The sequence below is a fragment of the Mastomys coucha genome, unplaced genomic scaffold (genome assembly GCF_008632895.1).
Source record: "Mastomys coucha isolate ucsf_1 unplaced genomic scaffold, UCSF_Mcou_1 pScaffold6, whole genome shotgun sequence".
NCBI lineage: Eukaryota > Metazoa > Chordata > Mammalia > Rodentia > Muridae > Mastomys > Mastomys coucha.
Window position 1 is genome coordinate 27,335,750 of NW_022196912.1, and position 26,875 is coordinate 27,362,624.

Genomic DNA, 26,875 nt, shown 5'->3' on the forward strand with positions numbered 1-26,875 from the left:
GGGGGGGGAAGGGTGAGTTAGTGCACACAACATCATTTCCATACATTCTCTCTAAAATGTGTGGCCTAAATCAGATTATGAGGAAAATCGCTAGATACAGACTACTGGAGCAAATGAAAGCTGTTCTCTCTCTGTTCCTCTTTCTCCCTGCTCCCTTCCCTTTTATTTCTTGTTTTGTTTTTAGAGTCTTGTGGTATGGCTCTAGACCTTAACTATGTAGTTCTGGCAGTTTTCACATTTGAGTTAATCTTTTTGCTTCAACCTCTGAGGTGGCATTACAGGTGTGAGCGATCATTCTAGGCTGAAAACTGTGTTCTTTTTTTTTTTTTTAAGATTTATTTATTTATTTTATGTGTATTAGTACACTGTAGCTGTATAGATGGCCATGAGCTATCATGTGGCTGCTGGGAATTGGACTCAGGACTGCCCTGATCACTCCAGCTCCGCTCATTCTAGGGTAATACACTGTAGCTGTCTTCTGACACACCAGAAGAGGGTGTCACTGGTGGTTGTGAGCCACCATGTGGTTGTTGGGATCTGAACTCAAGGGCCTTCGGAAGATCAGTCAGTGCTCTTACCCGCTGAGCCATCTCACCAGCCGCCAAAACTGTATTCTTACAGTCAAGGTTGTTAAAGAGAAGTAAAGACTGAAGCGTTGCTGCAGAGTGAAGGGGAGAGGTCTGACCATTAAGTGCAATGAGGTAGCTCATGGGTAGGGTCTTGGACTTGAGATGTTGTGGAGAAACTAGGTAGAATTTGAATAGCTTGGGTATGTGTTATGATTTCCTAGATTGGAAGGTTCCACTGGGTGGTGGTGGAGCACGCCTTTAATGCCAGTACTTGGGAGGCAGAGGCAGGCAGATTTCTGAGTTCGAGGCCAGCCTGGTCTACAGAGTGAGTTCCAGGAAAACCACGGCTACACAGAGAAACCCTGTTTCAAAAAAAAAAAAAAAAAAAGGAAGGTTCTATGGTAGTAAGAGTCCTTGCTTTGAGATTTGTGTAATGGAGTTTTTAGATGAGTATGAGGTATCGTATCACATATGTAACGTAAACTTTTTCTTTTCTTTTTTCTTTTTCTTTTTTTTTTGAAACAGTGTTTACAGGCTAGTTCAAATTCCTTATATATAAATTAAAACAAAAACGTGTTATTATCCAAGCATATTAATCTTGATAGGAATAATGCATACATTTTTATTGCTGTCTTTCAGAAGGCTGAAGTTGACGGAAGCTTAAGTGATAGCCATGTATCTCCTCCAGCCAAACGCACTTTGAAACAGCCGGATTCTGTTTGCAAAGACAAATCAAAATCACGAAGTACTGGTCAGCGGGAGGAATGGAACATACCATCTGGTCAGACCAGGTGAGGACTCACTGTGTTGTTTTTTCATGAATACATGGATTATTTGCTATGATTTAGGACTGGTAATGATGTTAATTTTCTTTTTAAATGAAAGTGTCTTACAAATACTCATGTATATTCATAATTGATACTGGACTTATTTTAAGCTTTCTGTCATTTTATTTTTCCAAATATGCTATAAAATGTGTTTGTTTTAAAAAGACATGTATAGCATGTACCAGAAACTGTTGTTACTAAAAGAATAGGGATATTGATGGGTCTTGAATGTACATGGGTAGTTATAATTCTGACTTTCATCTTAGCTCTACTTTTCTTTTCTTTTTTGGGGGGTGTGTTTCAAGATAGGGTTTCTCTGGATCTTTCTACCTCTCAAGTATTGGGGTACAAGAGTGTGCTACTGTGCCCACTTCTTCATAAAGAAAAAGATGCTAATGATTATTACAGTCAGGTACTTGAATTGCTTGAGAGTTTTGTTTTCCTTTTGCTTCCACTTCCTGGTAAGGCAGTGGTAGTTGGGCTGGGGGTGGGGCTATGGGTTAGGTACTGCTGAGAATTGAACACATCCCCAGTCCTCTTTTCTTTAAAGCAACATTATAAGCAACAAAATAAGAGCTAAGTAAACCCTGTCTCCTTTAGAGCAAAACAGAACCATATTGTGCTTTTTTCCCCAGTGATGATATTATTGTTCAGAAAAGCTTTACGTTTTTTCTTTCTGTCTGTGTATCTATGTATCTATTTATTATCTATCTATCTAATCTATAGAATGATTTTTAGCATTGTATCTTATCATTTTGACTAATTTAATGATGTGAAATTTTAGTCATTTATAGTTACATCCATCCAAAATTTATTTGGCACCAAGGTCCATGAATAAACTGATAATTTGCAAGTAAACTGAGTTAAATGTTATGTTGAGGCCAGTGCCAAAATGTACTTATGAGGTAATAAAAGTGATTCTTTTGTGGTTTTAAGTTGATATTGAAAATGATTTTGGAGAATTTCTGAAAACCATTATGTAGCAGCAACATGTTAGAGTCATGTATTAAATCAATTGCTTTATACTTACATTCATGTGCCTGGAGTATCATGCATATGGTGTACAAAGGTGCTAACCATGAAATTTTATATTTTAGAGTGTATTAAGATAGACTTTTTATTTGTTTTCAAGAGAGGAGGAGGAATAGGTCTTTGTGTGTGTTTTAAAATAGATTGGATTATCAAATGTTTGTGATATTTAAGTATTTTTTTTTCTTTTACAGTTTGTTTGAATAAATTTGTCATAGCTTGGAATGTATTTTTCTCAGTGAAGCCTATAGTTGTTGTCTGTTGCCATGGCTCCTAATGGTCTTGGTTAAATTTATGCTGCTTAACCTTAATCTTTTAATAGGATTTGAATTGGTACGGTTGACAACAAAATAAGTATTCAGCTTATATTCAGTTTTTTATTAAAGTTTCTCTTGAAATAATGAAATGACTTTGAACTAGTATATTTTAATTGATAGCTTATCTAAGTAAAATATATTATTTTGTGAAAAATAATAGATTAACATGTTGGAGATGGATAATTACAGCATTATTCATTTCATATTTATTTAAACAAATATTGATATGCTTGTGTATTAAATATATTTGTATCCTAGGTTAACGGCTCAGCCTGGTGCTACATTACCAAACGGACATAGTAGCTTGTGTGAGTATCCTGCTGGGAAACTGGTTAATGTTGAAATTGTTACAGTGGCATTAGGTTAAGTATGATAATGGACAAAATTGTAGCTATTTAGTTTTTTTTTTTAATATATTTTTTTTAAGGTTTATTTATTTATTATATATAAGTACACTGTAACTGTCTTCAGACACCAGAAGAGGGCTACAGATCTCATTATAGATGGTTGTGAGCCACCATGTGATGGCTGGGACTTGAACTCAGGACCTCTGGAAGAGCAGTCAGTGCTCTTAACTGCTGAGCTATCTCTCCAGCCCCTAGTTTTGTTTTGTTTTGTTTTGTTTGTTTTTTTGAGACAGGGTTTCTCTGTGTAGCCCTGGCTGTCCTGGTACTCACTCTGTAGACCAGGCTGGCCTTGAACCCAGAAATCCACCTGCCTCTGCCTCTGCCTTCCGAGTGCTGGGATTAAAGGCGTGCACCACCACTGCCCGGCAGTTTTTTTTTTTTTTTTTTTTTTTAACATTTTTTTGGGACTAGAGATTGAACTGTGGTCCTCCTGCATGGCCCAAAAGTTTCCCACTTCTGAGTCACATATTCTAACCCCTTAGAGTGATTTAATAGCATACTCTTTTAGTTGGAAGTGACTAAATTTCATTTATAGCAAAAATATTAATATTGAGAACCTTGATTGTTTAATATTAAGGCCATTTAAGAAGTTATATTCAGGTCATGAAGACAGGGACAATGTAACTTATATACATAAAATAAATAAATCTTAAAAAAAGAAGTTATATTCAGTTTTTGTAGCCTTTAAAAATTTTTTTTAAAGATTTATTTATTTTATGTATGTGAGTACACTGTAGCTGTCTAGAGATACACCAGAAGAGGGTACTGGATCCCATTACAGATAGTTGTGAGCCACCATGTGGTTGCTGGGAATTGAACTCAGGACTTCTGGAAAAGCAGCAGTCAGTGCTCTTAACTGCTGAGCCATCCCTCCAGCCCTGATTTTTTTTTTTTCTGTACTCTACACTTTGAAATGAAATTATCTCTCTTGCAGCACTTCGAAGCCACCCCCTTCGAGGGGAAAAGAAAGGAGATGGTGACCTTTCATGTATAAATGGTGATATGGAAGTCAGAAAAAGTTGTCGGTCCAGGAAAAACAGATTTGAAAGTGTGAATCAGAGTTTATTATTTGATCAACTAGTAAATAGGTATGAGTGTTTATGAATTAAGCAATTTCATTTAATTTTTTGATTTTCAGCTATTTTGGTGTATGCATGTGTATATGTTGTATTTGTTTGTATGTACATTTGTTTGAATATGCATGGGGAGTGCCATTGGAGATCAGGGGTTGACAGAGTGTTTTCCTCAATTGCTCTAATTTTTGAGACAGGCTCTCTTCCTAAATCCAGAACATACCAGTAGGCTAGCTTGGCTGGCCGCTCACTCAGGCAGGGATCTTCTGTCTCTATCTCCCCGCTCACATTAGGTCCCCTAGAGCTAGAGCACAGTTGGTTGTGAACCTCCTGATGTGGGTGCTGAGAAGCAAACTTGTATTGTCTAGAAGAGAAATATTTTTCTTTATACTTGCAAAGAATTAGGAGTCTAGAAACAGGATGAATAGCAGTAGATCTCTCCTCCCCTTCCTTCCCCTCCCCTCCCCTCTCCTCTACCACATTTTTTCACATGGCTGCCATTCCTAGTTTTTACATGAACTGAGTCTAACAAAACAAACAAAAAACCTAAATAGCAGTTGCTAAGATATTATCCTAGGCTTCTTTCTTTCTTTTTTTTTTTTTAAAGATTTATTTATTATATGTAAGTACACTGTAGCTGTCTTCAGACACACCAGAAGAGGGCATCAGATCTCATTACGGGTGGTTGTGAGTCACCATGTGGTTGCTGGGATTTGAGCTCATGACCTTCTGAAGAACAGTCTGTGCTCTTCCCCGCTGAGCCATCTCACCATCCCTATCCTAGGTTTCTACTTTAATTTAAAAATTGTTCAGGTAGCCTTATTAGCTTTAAACTTTTTATATATCCATTTTCTATGGTTTTTTTGGTAACAACTTAATATTAAAAAGATTCAACTCCCCCCACCCCAGTACTATGAATCTAATAGTTATTTATCATATGTGTTGCTCTCCCTCCCACCTCTTTCCCCCCTTTCTTTCTTTCAACAGGTCTCATTATGTAGACCTGGTTGTCCTGAAACTTACTATGTAGATTAAGTTGGTCATGAATTTATATTCATCCATTTATCTCTGCCTCTGAAGTATTGAGATTAAAGTATTTTCTACCACGCCTGAACTACATTATAGATTTTAAAAGTTTTAATAAGCAAACATGTTTATTTATTTTGAGCCTTAAAAACAAGGTTTATAATTTTAAAGTTTTAATAAATATATAGGTTGAAGATAGTCTTTTGTCTCCTTTTTTAAAAATTATTTTATTTTTATGTTCGTATGTGTAAATGCAGTACCTGTGGAGAGCAGAAGAAGGCTTTGGATTCCTTGGGACTAAAGTTACATGTATTTGTGAACTAGCTATCTAATAGGGATGTTGGGAATTATCCTATAATAGAACAATTCCATCTTTTAGTATAATATCTCACTATTTAGTGTTAGCTGGTTTGGAACTGTGTGCACCAGGTTGGTCTTGAACCCACAGAAATCTAACTGCTTTCTCTGTGCTTGGATTAAAGGTGTGCTCCACTTCACTTGGCCATCTTGTTTTACGAATTGAGAATTGTGTTTTGATAAATTCTGGTTATGAAAGTTATTTAATTGAGATATTACATATAGCTGCATATCAAGAGAAAGCTTAATATTGGTTTGATGAGCCCTTTGATGCCTATGATATGGAAATGTGTTCCCACCATTGTCTAAACTCTTTATTATATGATTGTAGTACTGCTGAAGCTGTATTACAAGAAATGGATAATATTAATATCCGACGAAATCGTCGATCAGGCGAAGTAGAGCGGCTTCGAATGTGGACAGATACAGAATTTGTGAGTATATTAGTTGTAGAAACATTTGCAAGTATTTCTCCTTAGTTTTCATTCATGTGTGTCAGTATGAGTGTCTGCCTCGTGTGTGGATGCCCACAGATGCCAGTAGAGAGAGTATTGGGTCCCCTAGAGCTAGAGCCTCAGTTGGTTGTGAACCTTCTGATGTGGGTGCTGAGAAGCAAACTTGTATTGCCTGGAAGAGAAATATTTTTCTTTATACTTGCAAAGAAACAGGATGAATAGTAGTAGATCTCTCTCCTCTCCTCTCCTCTCCTCTCCTCCCATTCCCTTCCCTCCTCTTTCTTGTTATGTAGCTAAAAGTGATCTTGAACTTCTGATCTCCTACTTCCAGGCATGTAGTATCATGCCTGGTTTGTGTAGTGTTGCAGATGGAACCCAGGGCATTGTGCAGTGATGCAAGCACTTTACCAACTGAGCTACATTCCCAGCCCAACAGCAGTTTTATTTATTTATTTATTTTTATTTTATGTGCATTAGTATTTTACCTGCATGTATGTCTATGTGATGGTGTTAGATCCCTTTGAACTGGAGATTTAGATAGTTGTGAGCTGTCAAGTAAATGCTGGGAATTGAACCTGGGCCCTCTGGAAGAGCAGCCCATGCTCTTATCTGCTAAACCATCTCTCAAGCCACCCAATACCATATATATTTTACAATTAACAATTGCTTATTCCTCTTTTTTTTTCCCTGAGACAGCGTTTCTCTGTGTAGTTCTGGCTGTCCTGGAACTCACTCTGTAGACTAGGCTGGCCTCGAATTCAGAAATCCACCTGCCTCTGCCTCCCAAGTGCTGGGATTAAAGGCATGCGCCACCACCGCCCGGCTGCTTATTCCTCTTTATTCCATGCTTAGTTTGGGATTTTACTGTCTGCTGCTGTTCCTGCTGCTTCCTCTTCAAACCCCTCACCCCAGTTTTCTTTTCTTCTCCCCGATTTTCTTCTCTCTTAGCTTTTTTTCCCTCCTCCCTTCTTCTAAAGAAAAAAAAATAGCCATACAGGCTTGAACCCAAGGTCTTGTAGATGTTAAATACTGACGCTGAACTATGCCATACTCCATATCCTTTTTCTTCTTTATACTTATTGATTTTAGGATGCTCTTTTCATGAATTTGTGACTTGCAAGTAGATGTACAGTAAATTATATTGAGTAAGCATGGTTGATCAGTTGACTTATTTATAGCAGAAAGTAAATGCTATGTTAATATTTAACAAATTTCCTTCTTTAAAAGGAAAATATGGATATGTATTCAAGGGTAAAAAGGCGAAGAAAATCACTGAGAAGAAATAGTTATGGGATACAGAATCATCATGAAGTTTCTACTGAGGGCGAGGAAGAAGGTCTGTACAACACCATGTAATGGAAATACTAGGAAACTCTGAGAGGGAAGAAGAATGTATATACTAGCTGTGTAGTTAGAGGAGGGTTGTCTTGCCTTTTTTTTTTTTGTCTTTTACATCTATACTATATAATCTAAAGTAATTTAAACTCAGCTAATATCTGAATTTTCATTTCCTTCAGTTGGCAAAATGAAGTGGCTATTAGTAGTCCTTTACTTGTCTAGTGTGAGTAAGCCTTGGCTGTGGGTAGCCCTTGTGTGTTACTTGTTAACCATCTAACTAAAAGGCTCCAAGTCCCTGATTATTTGGATTTTAATTTTTGTAATAGATTGAGAAGTATATAGAGAAAAATAGAAGTACTAATAGTAGTGGAAGGAGTTGTAATGTTTTTCCCTGACATCTGTCTAGTTCTTGACTGAATAACACAGAATGAATTTATAGGGGTGGAAGTAGGAACATAAAGAGAACACATTGGCCCTGTCAATTTATAAACTGGTGTCCAGCAAACCATAGGGTTTAATTCTCTAAGCAGTGATCATCACAGAATGGATTTCAGGAGATTTGGTATATTGATAATATAGTTTACTTTCCAAGATAATCTTTTTTTCCCCCCGAGACATGGTTTCTTTGTATAGCCTTAGCTGTCCTGGAACTAGCCTTGTAGACCAGGCTAGCCTCTAACTCACAGAGATCTGCCTGTCTCTGCCTTCTGAGTACTGAGATTTGTTTCATGAAATATTAAATAAATGTAATCCGTGCTATGCTGGCTGGCCCTGGTGGGCTGGCTGGCCTATTCTTACCTCGTAGAGACTCTCTTGACTCAGAGCTCTGAAAACTCTCCACCTAGCTTGCTAAGTTCCCACTGGTGGGTTGCTACCATACCAGCCCCACTATTCAAAATTCCCATGGCCTTTTGGTGAGCACTTCTTACAAACTCACACTTTGCCACTGTACCTACCTTTCTCTCTGGAACCCAGTCAAGTTGCTGCATGAAGGAAAACACCACACAAACTTAGAATCAACAGGTAATTCAACTGCTGGACACAACAGTTAGAATCCTAATCTTGTAAGCCATATTAAATATAAATCCTCCAGTGGCTAATCCTGGTGGATTAGCCTTCTAAAACGGGAGCCACTTATAGCTACATCTTGTCTTCTCACTGTCAAAAGCCCATATCTCTCTCCCACCTCTTCTCTTCCTCTCTCCAACTCAGTGATTGGTTTCTTTATTTATTAGAGGGGGCACATAATGTTGTGAGTACGCGATATACTCCTCATCCAGGTAGCCCCTCTTGGGGAAGCTGAATTAACATTGATATGCAAACAGTACCAGGGCTATCCACAACAGAGAGTAAAGGTGTGCATCACCATACCTGGCTCACAATGGTTTATTTTTCCACAGAAGTGTATTGAATATTGGTAGGAAGAACTTTTTGTTTTTATGTATATTTACCTAGGCTTATTTTTGGCTATAGTAGTTTATACTGTGTCATAAAATGCTAACATATTAAAATGCCATTTGTGTAGAAAGAATAGTAGATGAAAGTAAACACTTGGTTTAGAATGGGACCATACCTATGGATTAAATAAAATGTTTCTTTCTTTTCCTATATGGAAACTAGAATCTCAAGAGGAGGATGGAGACATAGAGGTTGAAGAGGCAGAAGGAGAAGAAAATGATAGACCATATAACTTGAGACAAAGAAAAACAGTGGATCGATACCAAGCACCGCCAATAGGTAGGTGACTATAAAAACCTTCTTTGTCTAATGTCACTGAGAGCAGTTTTTTTTTTTCTGGGCTCAGTGATATAGTCCTGTGTTCTTTGCTGTTTAGGAGGCTGAAAAGCCTGAAGCCCAGGTCTTCATCTTTGGCAAGATCCCCTTTCCAATAGAGAAAAAAACCCCACCACCAAACAAAAATAAACAGATATACAAACAAATAAACAGTGCTGAATTTAAGATAATGAAACCTCCTTACAATGTACACATACACATAAAATAAATAAAATAAATCTTAAAAAAAAAAAAAGAAACCTCTTGAAGTCCTGTGCGTTGTCTTCTACATAATTCTGTGTACACATGCCGTGGTAGTGTACCATGGTGGACTGGGTCATGCATAGCTTTATTTCTTGTTCTTCTTCGTCCTTTCATTCAACCCTTCTGCTACTGCTGTCTTGTTTCTGTGTGTATATATTTGCTTGTATGTTGTATTCTGTTTTTGTTTTGTTGTTAGGAATTACATAAGGTTTGTATATGCCGGCAAATGTTTTGTTATTGGGTCAGTCTATGTGACATTTTATGTACCCCTTTTCACTATAATGTTTTCAAGAATACTTTTTACTTAGAATTAAATCTATATTTATTTTGGTCAGGTATGGTGGTGCAAGCCTTTAATCCCAGGAGAGAGAGGCTAATGGGTCTCTCTGTAAGTTTGAGGCTAGCCTGGTTTACATAGAGAATTTTAGGATGGCTAAGGCTATGTAGCTAGACCATGTCTCTAAAAAAAAGGAAAAAAAAAGTTTTATGTGAATAATGGGTGTTTTGCCTGAAAGTGTGTCTATGTATATATGTCTGTCTGTGCATCATGTGAAAGTCAACTGCCCACAAGGCCAGAAGAAGACATTACATGCGTGTCTGTACATCATGTGAATGTCAGCTGCCCACAAGGCCAGCAGAGGACATTACATCCATGTCTGTGCATCATGTGAAAGTCAGCTGCCCACAAGGCCAGCAGAAGACATTACATGCGTGTCTGTGCATCATGTGAATGTCAACTGCCCACAAGGCCAGCAGAGGACATTAGATTTCTTGGAATTGGAGTTACAGATGGTTGTGAGCCACCATGTGAGTACTGGGACTCAAATTATGGTCCTCTAGAAAGTAGTCAGTGCCTTTAACCACTGAGCCACCTCTCCAGCCCCTTACTTAGAATTTTATACTCTAAAATTGTGATTGTGTTGCAGAGGTGTGCTAATTCTAGAAGCTGTTCAAACTTTCAAACGTTCAAACATTCCTCTAATTCTCTTAGGAGTCCTTGTCTCAGATACTTTCACTAATAAGAGAGATGTGTTATGACAGAAAAAGTGTTGGGAATCATTATTCTGATGTTTTGTTTTTCCTTTTTTGAATCTTTATCTGAAATGAAGTCCAAAGTATGTATCTGTGGTTTATAATTTGGCAAGTTTTGTAATTTGTCCATTACTGTGAAGCTTTGACCATAATGAAGATAACAAACATACTCATCAATGCCCCCAGATTCCCTAATTCCTGTGTGGATTCTGCTCTATTAATTGTGTCTCCCTTGTATTAGTCTTTCACTTTAGATAAGATTTACATGTTTTTGATTTTATACAAATGAAATTGTGTTTATTGTTTTTAAAATTTTTTTGAAATAGTCTCATTTTTAGCCTCAGCTGGTCTGGAATTTACAGTATAGCGTAGCGTAGCTTCAGACTTGTGTTGACCTTCCTTTCCCAGTCTTCCAAGTGTTACAGTTAGGAGGCATAAATCACTAACATACTCAGCTTTGCAATACTAGAACAATACATTTTGCCTTCTTTTTCATACAGTCTAACTGTTGGAGTATTCATTAGACACGAATCATCACAACTATTTTATTATTCATTTTTTTAAAGGACATTAGGATTAATTTAAGCTTTTGGTTTAGTTGTTATAAACCCAGGTGTGGTAGTACCAGTACATCTCTATTATTAGTATTCTAAGTCTGTGATAGAAGAGGGATCTAAATTTTGAGGCCAGTATGACTATACAAGAGCCTGAGACTGTTTCAAAGAAAAAAACCAAGGACAAACAGGCAAATACTTAAAAGTATGGTTGGTAGATTTTATGATTAGGTGTGTATATTTAATTTTTTGAAAGAGTAGCTATCTTCCAAAGTGGTTGGTTGTGGCGTTTTGTTTTTTTTTTTTTTTCCCAAGACAGTTTCTCTGTATAGCCCTGATTGACCTGGAACTCACTCTGTAGACCAGGCTGGCCTCAAACTCAGAAATCTGCCTGCCTCTGCTTCCCAAGTGCTGGGATTAAAGGCGTGTGCCACCACTGCCCCGTGGGTGTGGCATTTTCATTTAAGATTGTATGCTCCCAGCCAGGACTACATAGAGTTATTCCATTATACTCCCTACTAGAGAAATAGCTCCTAGCATAACTCTAGTACACATGCCTTAATTCCAGAACTGGGACACAGAGGCAGTCTGGGCTACATAGTAAGTTCTAGGTAGCCAAGGCTACACAATGAGACTCTGTCTCATAAAACAAAAGAAAAACTTTATGTTCCAGAGTTGGTAAGATGGCTCAACAGGTAAAGGCATTTGCTGCCTAAGTCTGACAGCCTGAGTTAGAGCCGCAGAACTCACATAAAGGTGGAAGGGGAAAACTTGTATAGAGTTGTCCTCTGACTACTCTCTCTGATAAATACATTTAAGAAATTAATACAAAGTTTGTTTCATATACTTGTTAGTGTTTGTTAGGGTGTGTGAGTTTGTGTGTGTGTGTGTGTGTGTGTGTGTGTGTGTGTGTGTGTGTGTGTGTATAGCTATAATAGGGCATATTTTATAGTTTTAGTTTGTATCTCTCTAATGAGGTTGAACATTTTTTCATGTTTACTTGGAAAATCTTTGTGTGTCAATGTGCATGTAGGTATATGTGCATGTGTGTGTATGTATCAACATCAGTGTCTTCATCAGTCACCATATTAGCGTTTTTGTTGTGATAACACTAAGACTAAAGGCAACTATGTAAGAAAGAATTTACTTAGTTCCAGAGAATAGTCCATAATGATGGGGGAGGCATGGGTGGAGGTGGCTGGAAGCTGAAAGATCACATCTTAAGTCCCATAGTGAATGTGGTAAGTGAGCCGGAAGTGAAGTGAGGCTGTAAGCTCTCAGGCTCATGCTTATTGATATAGTGCCCCCATCAAGGCTCTACTTCCTAAAGGGTCCATAACCTCTTCAAAGAGCATTGCCAGCTGGTCTTCAAGAACTTTGAGCCTATGCTGGCCATTCTCATTTTACTCCCTTGTCCCATAGGCCCATGAGATCATAATGCAAAGTACATTTAGTCTAACTTTAAGATTCTTGGCTGAGATCCCATGTAAAATAAAAAACATCACATACTTCCAGTATGCAGTGGCATGGAATATACCTTCCCATCCAAAAGAGAGAAATGGGGACACCATGAGGAAATACTGGACCAAAGCAAGATAGAATCCCAGCAGGGTAGATGCCAAATCCTGTAGCTCCATGTCTTATACCTGTGACTTTAGTTTTAAAGGGCTTAGAAGGCTCTGCACCTCCAGTTTTGCTCTCTGCCACATACATCTCTTTCTTGGCCTCAATATGTGCAACTCTCACTAGCAGATGTCTTATGGCTCTAGCATCTCCAACATCTTGGTGTCTCTACTACAACCCAGGCTTCACTTTCACAGCTTTACATAATTGCTTCTTAGGATCTTTTTCTGACAGTGACTTCAGCATTGCTTGGTCTCAGTGCATCTCTGAAACTAGAGGAAGAATTTATAACAGTCTCTCTCTTATATTTTTAATGTCTCCAAAGCTAATGTTATGTGCATGATACTGCCACATTTGGTTTCCATCTTGGTGTAGTTTCAACTCCTTCAACCACTTTAGTTGTAGCTTTCCTGTATTCAAGCAAGAACAAGCAACCCCTTAGGCTTTTTCCAATTACAAGTTGGAAGCTTAGCTGCTATCTTAGTTATTTTTCTATTGTGATAAAGCAATGTGACCAAGGCAATTTAGAAAAGAGATTAATGGAGCTTACTGTTCTAGGATAGACTCTGCAATGACAAGGGGATTGCATGGTGGCAGGAGGTTACAACAGCAGCCTAGCACTTACATCTTTCTGTATTTGTACTTTTTTCATTATTTATCCACTTTACATCCTAATAGCAGCCCCTCTCCTCTCAGTCCCCCCTCATGTGGCTCCTTCCCCCTTCCCTTCTTCTCTGAGAATGGGGAGCACCCCTCCCCCCGAGTATCACCCCACCTTGGCATGTCAAGTCCCTGCAGGACTAGGCACATCCTCTCCCACTGAGGCCAGACAAGGCTAGGGGAATGGGATCTACAGGTAGGCGCCCCTGCTCTAGTTGTGGGGGACCCACATGAAGCCCAGTCTGCTCTTCTGATAACAGGAGGCAGAGAGAGTGTACTGAGGGGTTGGTGAGATACTTTTGAAACCTTATGCCTACCTTCAGTGATACCTCCTCCAATGAGGCTCTCTGTCTCCTTCTGTCTCTGTCTCTTTCTCACTCTCTCTGTCTCACTCTTTCACTTTCATTCATTCACTCACTCACTCACTCACTCACTCACTCTCACTTTTGTTTTTTTGTTTTTTGAGACAAGGGTTCTCTGTGGGTTTGACGGTCCTGGAACTCACTCTAGTCCAGACTGGCTTCTATATCACAGAGATCCACCTGCCTCTCTGCCTTTTGGGTGCTGTGATTAAAGGCCTACTCAACCCAAAGCCTTATTTATCTCTTAATCCTTTCCAAACGGCCTACTAAGGACCAAGAATTCAAATATCTGAGGCGGGATTAGGGACATCTCACTAAAACTACAGATAGGTAGGGTCTTGCCCTCAAGGAACCTTTCCCATTGTTCCCATTGTTCCAGTGGCGGAGGTGTAAGGCAGGCAATGTAAACTTTTTCTTCCTACCTTTCCTAATGCATATTTTTATTATGCTGTAACCAGGTGGTAACCTGGTTTTTTAGCTCTTGTGAAGGTACTTTTAAGCATGAAGATTTGTTCAGATTTATATTTTTGTAGGGAACTATTACTCGGGGATATGATTATGCTACTTTTTTTCCTACTACAAATTTGTAAAAAATGGATGATACTTTTGGAAATATTAATATCTATTTAAAATGTTTATTTGAAGCAAAGTAGTACTGATACAGTTTTTGTCTATGTTATATTTCCACACAATAGTGTGGAAATTGAAGATACATAGCTGGGTTCTCACAGAAAATTAACAGAGGCAATTTATGTTCTTTTAGTACATGGACTTACTAGTTATTTCTATCTTTCTTTTTCTTTTAGTACCGGCTCATCAAAAAAAGAGAGAAAACACACTATTTGATATTCACAGATCTCCAGCAAGAAGAAGTCACATCAGGTAAATTGTGTTTGCTTTGGAAGTGGACAGTAGTTATATATGCTAATGAGAAATGAGAGATTTAATTGCATCCTTTGCTTTCTTCCTTTCTTCTGTCCTTTCTCTCATTAGTGATGAACAGTTATCATCCTACACATAACTTTTTTTTGTTGTTCACAGTTTATTTTTGAATTTAATTTTTAAATTAATTTTGACTTTCACATCCTGAAAGTTGAAGTATCTTAAGAGTGAATGGAGAATGGCTCATGATGTCCTTCTTTGAGACATTGACTAGCTTTTTTCCCTTTACAGAACTGGTTTTGTTTTGTTGCCCAGGCTTACCTGAAGCTCCTATCTCAAGTGATTCTTGTGCCTCTGCTTCCGAGTAGCTGGGAATACTGATACTCACTGCTTACACCTGAGTGCAAGGTCTTAATTAATTTCCCCCTTTTTATACCTAAGAAGTTTAGACATTTAGAAATGTATCATTTTATTAATCTTTGAAGACAGTTCTTTGCTATATCAGTTTGGCTTTGATTTGTGGTAACCATCTGGCTTGTCTTTCCATAGTGTCTGTTTATAGATTGGACTGTTACACAGTCTTTAGTTTTTTTTGTTTTTTTGTTTTGTTTTGTTTTTACACATATTCTGGGTAGTCATATCCTATTTGATAAGTCACTGGCAAAGATTTTTTCTTTCCTAGACCTCTCTTTACTCTGGTAGTTGTTTCTTTGTGATATAAAAAAGCTTATTTATTTACTTGAAACAGCATCTTGTGATAAAGCCTAGGCTGGGTTAGAACCGCAGTTCTCTCAGTCCCCTCCATGCTGGGATTTCTAGGCATATGCCACTATACCCAGCCAGATGGTCTTAACGCCGATTCAGTATTATTTGTTAGTTCTTGTTACTATTTCTTGAGCTATTAGAATATTAATTTAGAAAGTCATTGCTGTGGCCATGTCTTGAAGTATACAATATAAAAGAATAAAGAATTTAATTTGGTTATGATAAATTCTGTCAGGGCATGTTGAAGTGGTGCAATGTTGTAAGCTTTTAAAATTATTATAGTTTCTAGACCACTTGTGCGATATTTCTTTTCCTTTTGTTTTTTGAGACCTTGGTATATATAGTCCTTGCTGTCCTGGAGCTTGCTATGCAGACCAGACTGGCCTTGAACTCAAGAGATATGCCCACTTTTGCCTTCCAAATGCAGGGGTAAAGGTGTGTATCACCCATGCTGAGCCAGTTATATAATAATTTAACACGTTTATTTCTTCTTTGGAATGATTTTAGTCTCTTTTATTTAGCTATTTTGGATAATTCTTTTATTATGTTATATATAGGTATTCTACCTACATGTATGTTTGTGCACCACTTAATGCCTGGTACCTCTGGAGGCCAGAAGAGGGCATTGTATCCCCTAGACCCAGAGTTACAGACAGCTATAAACCATGTGATTACTGGGAACTGAACCTGGGTCCTCTATAAGATTAGCCAGTACTCTTAAATGCTGAGCCATCTCCCCAACTCCTCTTTTATTTATTTTTGAGAAAGGATTGGGCAGTGGTGGCGCACACCTTAAATCCCAGCACTTGGGAGGCAGAGGTAAGGCTGATTTCTAAGTTCGAAGCCAGCCTGGTCTACACAGTGAGTTCCAGGACAGCCAAGGCTACACAGAGTACCCCTGTCTCGAAAAAAAAAGAAAAAAGAAAAAAAAGAAAAAAGAAAAAAAAGAAAAAAAGAGGTAGGATCTTATTATGTTGTCCAGGCTGGTCTCTTGGGCTCAAGAGATCCTCTTACCTCATGTTCTTCCCAAATACCTTGGACTCCAGCCATATCATCAAGCCTGGCTAAGTATTTTCTTTTTTATTAAAAATATTTCATGCATTTGGTAAGACTTCAAACAGGATAGAAGAGTCATTATTGGGAAGTAAAAGCCTTTATTTTCCTGTAAACAAGTACATTTACTTTTAAATATGATTGAACTATTTCTGATAATTTGGGAAAGGAAGAATAATAAAGAAACTGTCTTATTCTTTGATTTTGATATTTATAACAATGACAGATGTTCTCTCTAACTTTGAATACAAGCTTATTGCTTAACTAACTTCTAAACTACCATATTTGAACAGTGTTCTTGTTTCTATTCTTCTCTGTGGAGCTTAACCTTCATTTCTTGTTAGATGTAAACTGTATGCACAGTGATCGGGATGAACATTTGCTTAGTGAATAAATGGATTTTTCTCCAGAGCTAATTGTAGATATGATAAGACTTTGTTTTATAAAGCTATTGCCAGCCAGGTCTTAGCTCAGTAGTAGAGGAGGAACAACGGATGTGGAAGGAAGCCTTGGGTTAAGAACAACACCACCAAAGCAAGAAGGACACAACAGATGACACAGAGGACCAAGGTTAGGAAGCTGTGGAACTCTCTAATGGTTTTATTGTCTCCTTTCCCAATAGGAGGAAGAAGCATGCCATTCACAGTAGTGATACAACTTCTTCTGACGAAGAACGCTTCGAAAGGAGGAAGTCAAAAAGCATGGCGAGAGCAAGGAACAGGTTAGGAGACATTTTAATGATACTTCTACTGTAGAAGAGAAAAACAGTTTCTTCTTTCCTTTTTTTTTTTTAAAGATTTATGTATTATATATATGTAAGTACACTGTAACTGTTTTCTAGAAGAGGGCATCAGAGCTTGTTACGGGTGGTTGTGAGCCACCATGGGTTGCTGGGATTTGAACTCAGGACCTTTGGAAGAGCAGTCAGTGCTCTTAACCTCTGAGCCATCTCTCCAGCCCAGTTTTTTCTTTTTTAAAAGATATGTTTCTTGTCTATAATGGTGTTTTGTTAATGATAATATTGTAAATATTTTACATTGGGTATGTGTGTGTTGTGTGTGTGTGTTTGCTTGCTCAGCTATTTTTGAAGCCAGTTTTTTCCTTCTGACATGTGCACTCATCAACTCAGCTCATCAGGCTTAGTGACAAATGCCTTTACCTCTTGAGGCATCTTGATAGCTCTTATTTATTAGATTTTATTTTATATGTGTGTTTGCTTGCATGTATGTATGTGTACAATGTGCATACCCCTTGACCTTCGAGGACAGAAGAGAGAGTTAGATCTCTGGAGCTGGAATTACAGATGATTGAGAGCTGTCATCTGGGTGTTGAGAACTGAACCAGGGACTTCTGCAGGAGCAGCCAGTGCTATTAACACTGAGCTATTTCTTCAGCTTCAGTATTTTAAATATTTTTGACTTGAGGTAGTGTTACTCTGAGATTCTTGCAATGTAGTCTACTTTGAGATTTATAATGTAGGTCCCTTAAATTAATATGTTCAAGAAAAAATTATAAACAAACTATAACATAGCACTAATAAAAAGTATGTATTTTTACATAACTAGAAATTGATAGTCCCAAATATATATATTTATATATGTTTACAGACTTGTATATATGTATCACCTGTTTATTATAAATTACATACTAAAATATAGATGATGGAAAGAAGGTGTAAGAGAAGAATATAATTTGGACAGGGTCTTTGAAGTGCTTTCCAGGCTGGGGTTAAGGGGTCCTCCTCTTAGCTTCTTGAATAGCTCACCCTAGACATGTGTGCCATTGTAATCATTTAAAATCTAAGTTTAAATACAAGCATTGAAAGCCTGTTCAATTTGATCTTCTATTCTGAGAGGAAATGTAGGGAAGAGGAGAGGGAGAAGGGGGAAGAGAGAGAATATACATAGTAATAATGGTTCTATGATCAAACACAGAGCCTTACAGATATGAGTATGAACACAAGCTATATGTCCAGGTTATGATAACCTACTTTAGCAATTTTTTTTTTTTTTTTTTTGAGACAGGGTTTCCTTTCTTTGTGTAGCCTTGGCTGTCCTGGAACTCATTTTATAGGCCAGGCTGGCCTTGAACTCAGAGTTCCATTTGTCTCTGCCTCCAGTGCTAGGATTAATGCATGTGCTACCTTTACTTATTGCTAATATGTTTTTAAAAGGTAATTAGGATTCAGAACTGTTAGTGAAGTTGGAGTTATCATAGAAATTACACACCTTTTAGGCTATTTCATATTGTGATCTTTACCTGTACTAAGCTATATTCTTGTGCTATGATGACACACTGGAGGCTAGGTAATTTATAAAAAAAAAAAAAAAAAAGGATTTTATTTAGCTTTTAGTTTTGGAGGCTGAGTGTATGCAGTATAGTGCTGTCTCTGGCAATAGGCCCCTGTGGCTGCATCACATCCAAGCAGATGCGTGAAGTAGGAAATGGGTACTGAGCAAGGTTTCATATGAGGCATTATTCTTTTCGTGTACTGTGTTCCCACTGACCAGAGGCCCTTTGACTGGGCCTTCCCTCCTTAAGGTCCCAGCAAAAGCTCCCAGCTCTTCCTATTGGGAGATAAACTCTGTGGGAAAATAGATTAATGCTCTACTGAGTTTGGTCACTTGAAAGTAGGAAGAATAGCCGGGCGGTGGTGGTACACGCCTTTAATCCCAGCACTTGGGAGGGAGAGGCAGGTGGATTTCTGAATTTGAGGCCAGCCTTGTCTACAGAGTGAGCTCCAGGACAGCCAGCGCTACACAGAAAAACCCTGTCTCGAAAAAAAAAATTAGGAAGAATAATTTAAAACATGAAACCTTTTGATGTTATTTTTCTGGGTTATGATAAAGCAGAATGATAAAAACATGTTAAGGAATATTTAAGAAAATTTTTAACTTTTTATCAATTCTTGTAAATTTCGCATCATGCACCCCCATCCCACTCACATCTCTGGGATATGCCTCTCCACCCTTGCAACATCCCCTCAAAAAAAAAAAATACAAACACAATAAACAAAGCATAGAAACATCTTGTCATGGATGCTGTAGTATGTCATACTGTGACCCACAGTGTACCCCTCTGTCCATATATCTTCACTTACATAACTCTCCTCCTCTCAAGCCCTTGAGGCCTGTTTACCTGCACCAAAGCCTCTAGAGCCAGCACCACTGTGCTGCTCAGTCCAGGCTTGGAGCTCACTCTCCCAAGTGCTGTGAGGGGCTGGGCCAGCAGGGCCAGCTCTCCCTTGTTCTTGCCCTTAGGGCTGGCTCACTTGTATTCCCTCCACCAGTTTAGCTCTACTGTGCTGCCCAGGTGAGGTGCAGGGCCCATGTTAAAGATTTTAACTTATGTTGACATTAAAATGTGAAATATTTAAAAAAAATTATCATTTATTTATTTACTTTGTGTTTGTATGCCATCATGTAATTGTGTGAAGGTCAGAGGACAGCTTGTGGGAGTTGGTTTTTGCTTCCCACTCTGGGTCCCAGGGATCCAGTTCAGGTTGTCAGGATGGTGGCTAGAGCTGTGTCACTGGCCCCCTAAATATTTTTAAAAACATTAAAATAATAAATTAAAACATGCCTTTCTCTTCATGGTCCACACATTTCAGATGTTTGCCTATGAACTTCCGAGCAGAAGATTTAGCTAGTGGCATCCTCCGAGAGCGGGTGAAAGTGGGCGCGAGTTTGGCTGATGTTGATCCGATGAACATTGATAAATCAGTAAGTTTGCGAATGTTCCCCCAGAGTACCTTTTTTTGTTATACTCTTAAGGTTTCCTTTTGGTTTTTCTGAGAAAGGGTTTCTCTGTATAGCTCTGGCTGCCCTGGAATTCACTCTGTAGACCAGGCTGGCCTTGAACTCCTGATCCTCCTGCCTCTGCCTCCTTTAACTGATTCTTATATGTGATTTAAAGAAGTTATCAAAGTAGACTTGCATATACAATTGAAGATGAAATTTTAATTATCTCTAAATCAAAAGTTATAGAGTAAAATATCTAATTAACTAGGACTAAAGGAAATTTTAGATTATGTATGTCCTGCATTCCTAGGAAATAGAACAGGTTTTTGAGGACCTTCTCATCTGTTTAGATTTAGTTTACCAGTACTTTACTCTTACAAGTCTTTCAACCTCAGATGGCTCTGCCAGGCAATTCTAATTTGATAACACAGGAAGAGAATTTAGCTTCTTTTAGAAAGTTCCTGTTTTGACCTGCTTCAATTTTTATAGTTTATTTTTCCTGTCATAATAAATAATTTATAAAACATCTCCAAGTTCTACGGTAGAATGAGTAGTAGAAAGGCTCTACCAGGGTCTAGTAGGCAATATCTGTTAACATTCTGTGAAATTTTCTTTTGTCATTTTTTTCTGTATACATTCTTTACAAAGTGTTTTAATTGGTGTAATTGCTATGAGTGAGAGAAACAATCTCTGCCACTCCTCTTGTATCAGTGCTATGTTAGTGCTTTCCAATGTCAACATTGTTGTCCCCTATAGAGAGAAATTAAATCTCTTTTCTAGTAGAGGAATTAAATACCGAAGAGTAAGTTTTTGTTTGATTAATTTGTGGTTTGGAGAACCACTTTGGTAACTAAGGTTTTCTTGCTCTATCCATGAACTAAGGTTTATTTTGGGAGGTGACAGTATTGTCCCAGCTGAGGATGCATAAGATCTATAAGATATTGAAAGGCATTTGAAGTATTAGTGTATAAATGTAACATCTTCTATAGATTTATTAATGTTTTAGGTTGGGCATTTATATTATTCCTGTTACTTGATTATAAAAAAAATAGTTTCATTTGCCTCAGTTGAATTTTACCTTTGATTTTATTTTCTACACTTATTTGTATATTGTCAAAACTTATTTGTATGTATGCTCAAGTGGATCTCTTGAGTTCAAGGCCAACTTTGTACAGAATGAATTCCAGCCAAGACTATATAGAGAAACCATGCTTTGAAAAATGGGAAAAAAGAAAAAAGACAAAAAAAAACTTCTGAAGGAATGTATTTCTGAATCACAGAACTCATGAATTTAAAAAAAATATAGAACCTGGGCTGGGTGTGGTGGTGAATGCCTTTAATCACAGTACTTGGGAGGCAGAGGCAGGCATCTCTCTTAAATTCAAGGCCAACCTGGTCTATACAGTGAGTTTCAGAGTAGCCAGGGGTACATAGTAAGACTTTGACTCAAAATCAGACAGACAAAATTTTAGGACATATAAAATCACTTTATATTAAATTTCCCCTCTTTCCCCAAGGTGCGCTTTGATAGCATAGGTGGACTGAGCCATCACATACATGCTTTGAAGGAGATGGTAGTTTTTCCGCTTTTATATCCAGAAATTTTTGAAAAATTCAAAATTCAGCCTCCAAGGTATGTCATATATTAGATGTTTATTATTGTGCTATTATTTTTAATTGATTGAATATCAATTAATTTGTCTTTTATAAAAAATTCATATATATTTATTTGACATGTTCTAATAATGACTCTTAGGAATTATTATTTAGAGCTCAAAGGCTTGCTTTCCATTTTGGAGTTTAAGAGTCATTCAGGCACAAGATGAAATTCTTTATGGTGATGTGAAATTCCAGGCCTTTCAGAATCATCTTATACTTTTAATCTTTCTTGATTGGAGGAGTTTGTACTTTGAGGACTCAGCAAAGTGAAAAATTTGCAGATACACTAGAAAAAGCTTTATCAGTGCTAATTACTATATAATAATCCAAAGTTAAATGTGGTAGGAGTGATATCTTAACTTGGTAATTGGTGATGACATTGACTATTTTCTTTGATTCCTACTAGGGGCTGTTTGTTTTATGGTCCTCCTGGCACAGGTAAAACCTTGGTTGCTAGAGCATTAGCTAATGAATGCAGTCAAGGAGACAAAAAGGTAGCATTTTTCATGCGAAAAGGAGCAGACTGCTTGAGCAAGTGGGTCGGGGAATCGGAAAGGCAGCTTAGGCTTCTCTTTGATCAGGTAAGGAAACCAACTAATTCAGGTTCACTTTTTTTTTCTTTAAAAAAAAAAAGAATATTTTTTGGGCTTGAGAGATGGCTCAGCAGTTAAGAGCACTTCCAGAGGTCCTGAGTTCAATTCTCAGCAACCACATGGTGGCTAATAATCATCTGATACCCTCTTTTGGTGTGTGTGAAGACAGCTACTGTGTACTTGTATAAAAGTCAATCAATCAATCAATCTTAAAAGAACATTGTATTTTGTCTGCAAATACAGTTATGAGGAGACATATATTCCAATTAGAGTGTGAAATTTAGGATTAGTAATTGCAAGCCTTAAAGGCATACTTATCCTCTGTTATTTGTGGGAAATTGATTCCAGCAGTTCCTAGTATTCTAAAATCTGCAGATGTTCGAGTCTAGTAAATAAAATAGTAAAGGATTTAAATGTAGCTTATATATATCTTTATGTGTGCTTAACAGCCTCTGTACAGTTCTTATAATACCCCATGCAATATATGGACTGTACAGACAGTTTGCACAGGTGTGTCCAACCTTTTGACTTTACAAGAACTACAAGTATTGTTTTCTCTAGAACCATACAATTGAATTTTAAAAAAGTCATAATGTTTTAAGTAAATTTATAATCTTGGCTTAGGATGTACTCATAGCTAAGGGGCACATGGGTCATAGGCTGGACACATTTGCACCTTAGGAAGGAATGACAAGGAAAGAAATCTTTGTACATGTCTGGTACAGATACAAGATTATATATTCTTTTTAATCTGCAGTTGATTGAAACATTCATGAACTGTGCAGAACTTGTAGGTGTGGGAAGCTTCTTACATTTAAGTCCATTTTGTAGTATTTTTGAATATTTATAATCTATAAAACATCTATTGTGGTTGATTGTTAGGTTTCACTGGAAATCTGTGATGTAAAGTAATCTTAAATTATAGTGTTACTGAGGAAATGGTACACACAGAAAATGTTAAAAATTTATGGGAGGAATCTTATAAAACTCTGTATTATTTATTGTCATAATTGTATTGTAGAAGATTTTCTGTCATGATAGTAAGTACCTGAGCCACCTTCTTAGGAGGAGAACAAGTACATCAGCTCTCATATTTGCTGTTCTTAGTCCTCAATTGGTCCCTTGGTAAGAAAGTACATGATGCTAGAGCAAATGTCAGAACAAAACTCTTAATGTTTTAGTTCATAAGCCAGGAAGGAAAGGTGAAATATTAGTAGGCCAGGATCCCACAGTCTCTTTTAGGATGTGTCTTTAGTGACCTATAAGACACTGCCTCCTGAACATTTTACTACCTTTTAATCTAAGTGCTACCCTAAAAGTTCAGAAATTTAAGAAATGAATGTTTGAGGTATACTTACTCAGACCATGCCAGATTATAAACACGATTTGTGGAATTCAGAAATAAATGAATGCTTTGGAAAGGCAGAATGAGATAAACGAGTAGGCTAAATGTAACAGGTACTTTTAAAATGTTATTTTTCCAAACAGAACATGGTAGTATGCAATTGTCCCAGATATTTTTATTATTATCACTGCATGTGTAAGGCCTGAATTCAATCACAACAAATGAACATACAGTGAAAGAGAATCCCACTCCTAGGCCTGAGGTGGGAGAATCACTGGAGCCTAGGCATGGGGACATATACCTGTAATCCTAGCACTTGCGCAGGGTGAGATAGGAGGGTTGCTGTGAGCTTCAAGCTGGCTGAGAGAGAGTGAGAACCTGTTTCAAACAACAAGCAAAGCCCAGTTTTCCTGTACTAAAAAAATTAGTCCTAATATAAGTTTTCATGTGCTTGCTGGATTTAGCAAAGGAAACATGTCATATTTGGCAATTAATTTTATATTTTATTATATAGCAATAAATATATGTGAATAAAAATATAATCAAGAATTTATTAGCCATGCATTTCTGTGGTGATATATGTGAAATCCTTTGTAAGCCAGGTTTGCTGTCTAACATTTCTAATTCCAGCAGATGCTGGGGCCAGTCTGGTCTCCATGGTAAAATCCAGACACTCCTAGGTTATAGAATGGAAATCTCAAAGCAAAACAAAATATCCTTTACACAAAAACGTGAAGTAGATGATAATTGATGATACAGTTCAAAAATCATTTAAAAGTTATTAGCGTAGAGCAGGACCTATTGGCTCACGCCTTTAATCCAGCACTTGGGAGGCAAAGGCAGGTGGATTTCTAACTTTGAGGTCATCCTGGTTTACATAGCAAGTTTCAGGCCAGTCAGGGCTGCATAGTGAGACCCTGCGTTCAATTTTCTTCATTATAAAAAGATAAAACATATCTGACAATAGTACTTGTGGGCCGCGGGACAGCGTGTAGCTGACACTGTGTAGCTGGTGACGCCTCCTTTTTACTGCGATGTCTGTGTCTGGTGTTTGGTGTTTGATTCTACGTCCTTGTTCCCATTAGGGAAATGTTTTGAACCAGTTCTTGTACACATTCAACTATATTCATCAGCCCTACTGTGTGCTTTTAAATACTCTATGCATGTTGTACTGTTTGCTTTTATGTTCAATATTAAGAAAATATTAATATTTAATTAAGTTAAATTCAAAAATAAAAATTAATTAATACTAATTTTTCTCTTTATAGGCTTATTTGATGAGGCCTTCTATAATATTTTTTGATGAAATAGATGGCTTAGCTCCTGTTCGCTCAAGTAGACAAGATCAGATTCACAGGTAATTTTTCCTGAATTGACTGTATTGATTTTCTTTTTCCCACTCATCGACGTAGTATTTGGCATTAGCCCTTGGTTAAACACTTGAAGGCTTATAAGAATTTTTAAATGTGTCTATTTCTTGGGGTACCTTTACTCAACACAGGATTAATTTAGAGTGTATAGCAATTTGGCTGCCTTTGGTTTGGGCTACTGTGATAGTCCTGTTGTGAATATTTGTATTTGTGATTCTATGTGAGTGTGTATCACTTTTTTGGGTAGATCTTAAAAATTTTTAAAATATGTTTTAAATTGCATCTCCTTCCCTCCCTTACTCCCTCTCTCTCCCTCCCTTTCTCTCTCCTCACTCTCTCTCTTTCTGTGTGTGTGTGTGTGTGTGTGTGTGTGTGTGTGCTGTCATGCTTGGTGGCAAGCTATCTTCTGCTTAGTCATCCTGCCAAACTTTTAAAATTTTATTCTTTTGAAACAGGGTTCTACTGCGTAGCCATGGTTTGAAATTCACTAAACCGGGCTGTTTTAAAAATCTTAAAAATGACATTCATTCGTTCGTTCATTCATTCATTCATTCATCCATTCAGTGTGCTCAAGCAGCAGAGCACGTTTTCCCATGATGTGTGTATGGAGATGTGAGGACAACTTTCTTTTTTTTTTTTTTGAGACAGGGTTTCTCTGTGTAGCCCTGGCTGTCCTGGAACTCACTCTGTAGACCAGGCTGGCCTCGAACTCAGAAATTGACCTGCCTCTGCCTCCCAAGTGCTGGGATTAAAGGTGTGCACCACCACCGCCCGGCTGAGGACAACTTTCTGGTGCTGCTCTCCTACCATGATGGTCCTAGGGATGGAGCTCAGGTTTTCAGGGCTTGCCTCAGGGTCTTTACCTGAGGAGCCATCTCTCCTGCCCCACTCTCCCAGGTTTTGTTTCTGTAATCTGAGAGAATTTGAATTGTTCCTTATCTTGTTCCTATCTACACCAAAGCCTAGTTTTTCTGTTATTCATTTTGACACAGTGATTATTTAGAAAGATGTCTCATTCACAATACAGTCATTCACCAGAAAATAATGTTTGGATCATTGAATGACCATATAGTCTTGGTACAGTGACCCTATTTCACTTTTCTTCCTGAAGGTGCTTAGTCAGTCCAAGACTTGTAGTCAGCTTAAATCCCCCATCCTGATCTACCACTGTAGTCCCTGCTTTCTACACAGTTACATCATCCATCTTTGTATACTGCTATGTTTCTGTTTTTTAAAATCATCTTTGGGCCTAAGAAACAGGTACTACTTTTAAGAAAACATCCATTTGCATATTTCTGGAGCCACAGTTAGTGCTAACAATATTTTGGGTATCTCACATTCTATTGTATAGTGCTTTTGTGATTGTGGCATTTGGAAATAGAAGGACCCTATGCTCATATGACACATTCAAATTTACTGATGGCCATAAAAGAAACCATAGAGAGACTACACTGTGGTTTTGGACCCAAAGCTACATATTTTACCAAACTGCACTTGGAGACACATTTTCAAAGAAAGCTATTTAATATGAATGCCACCTATAAAGGGGCACAGATACCTGATCAGCCAGATACATTGATGTCACTGTAAGTTCACAAAAATCATGAGGAAAGTAATAACATGACAACTGAGCATAGTAGCTCTCAAGTAATAGACCTCTACGAGAAAAATGTAAGTGATAAGAAAGAATTCTACAGCTGGGCAGTGGTGGTGCATGCCTTTAATCCCAGCACTTGGGAGGCAGAAAGGCTATACAGAGAAACCCTGTCTTGAAAAAAACCAAAAAAACCAAAAAAACAAAA

General features: G+C 37.6%; 1 protein-coding gene across 7 annotated transcripts in view; it reads left to right on the plus strand.

The window, feature by feature from the left end:
* Atad2b (ATPase family AAA domain containing 2B) overlaps positions 1-26,875 on the plus strand; it is a 128,924-nt gene that overhangs the window by 19,196 nt on the left and 82,853 nt on the right. For 6 of the 7 annotated variants that reach the window (XM_031357071.1, XM_031357073.1, XM_031357075.1 and 3 more), the window contains 12 exons: positions 1,209-1,360; positions 3,001-3,050; positions 4,084-4,237; positions 5,937-6,039; positions 7,288-7,396; positions 9,019-9,135; positions 14,473-14,548; positions 16,989-17,087; positions 19,977-20,088; positions 21,624-21,739; positions 22,172-22,346; positions 24,972-25,060. In XM_031357071.1, the coding sequence (XP_031212931.1) occupies positions 1,209-1,360; positions 3,001-3,050; positions 4,084-4,237; positions 5,937-6,039; positions 7,288-7,396; positions 9,019-9,135; positions 14,473-14,548; positions 16,989-17,087; positions 19,977-20,088; positions 21,624-21,739; positions 22,172-22,346; positions 24,972-25,060 (1,352 nt within the window). The remainder of the gene's footprint in view (positions 1-1,208; positions 1,361-3,000; positions 3,051-4,083; positions 4,238-5,936; positions 6,040-7,287; positions 7,397-9,018; positions 9,136-14,472; positions 14,549-16,988; positions 17,088-19,976; positions 20,089-21,623; positions 21,740-22,171; positions 22,347-24,971; positions 25,061-26,875) is intronic. The other variant, XM_031357072.1, reaches the window with a different exon arrangement.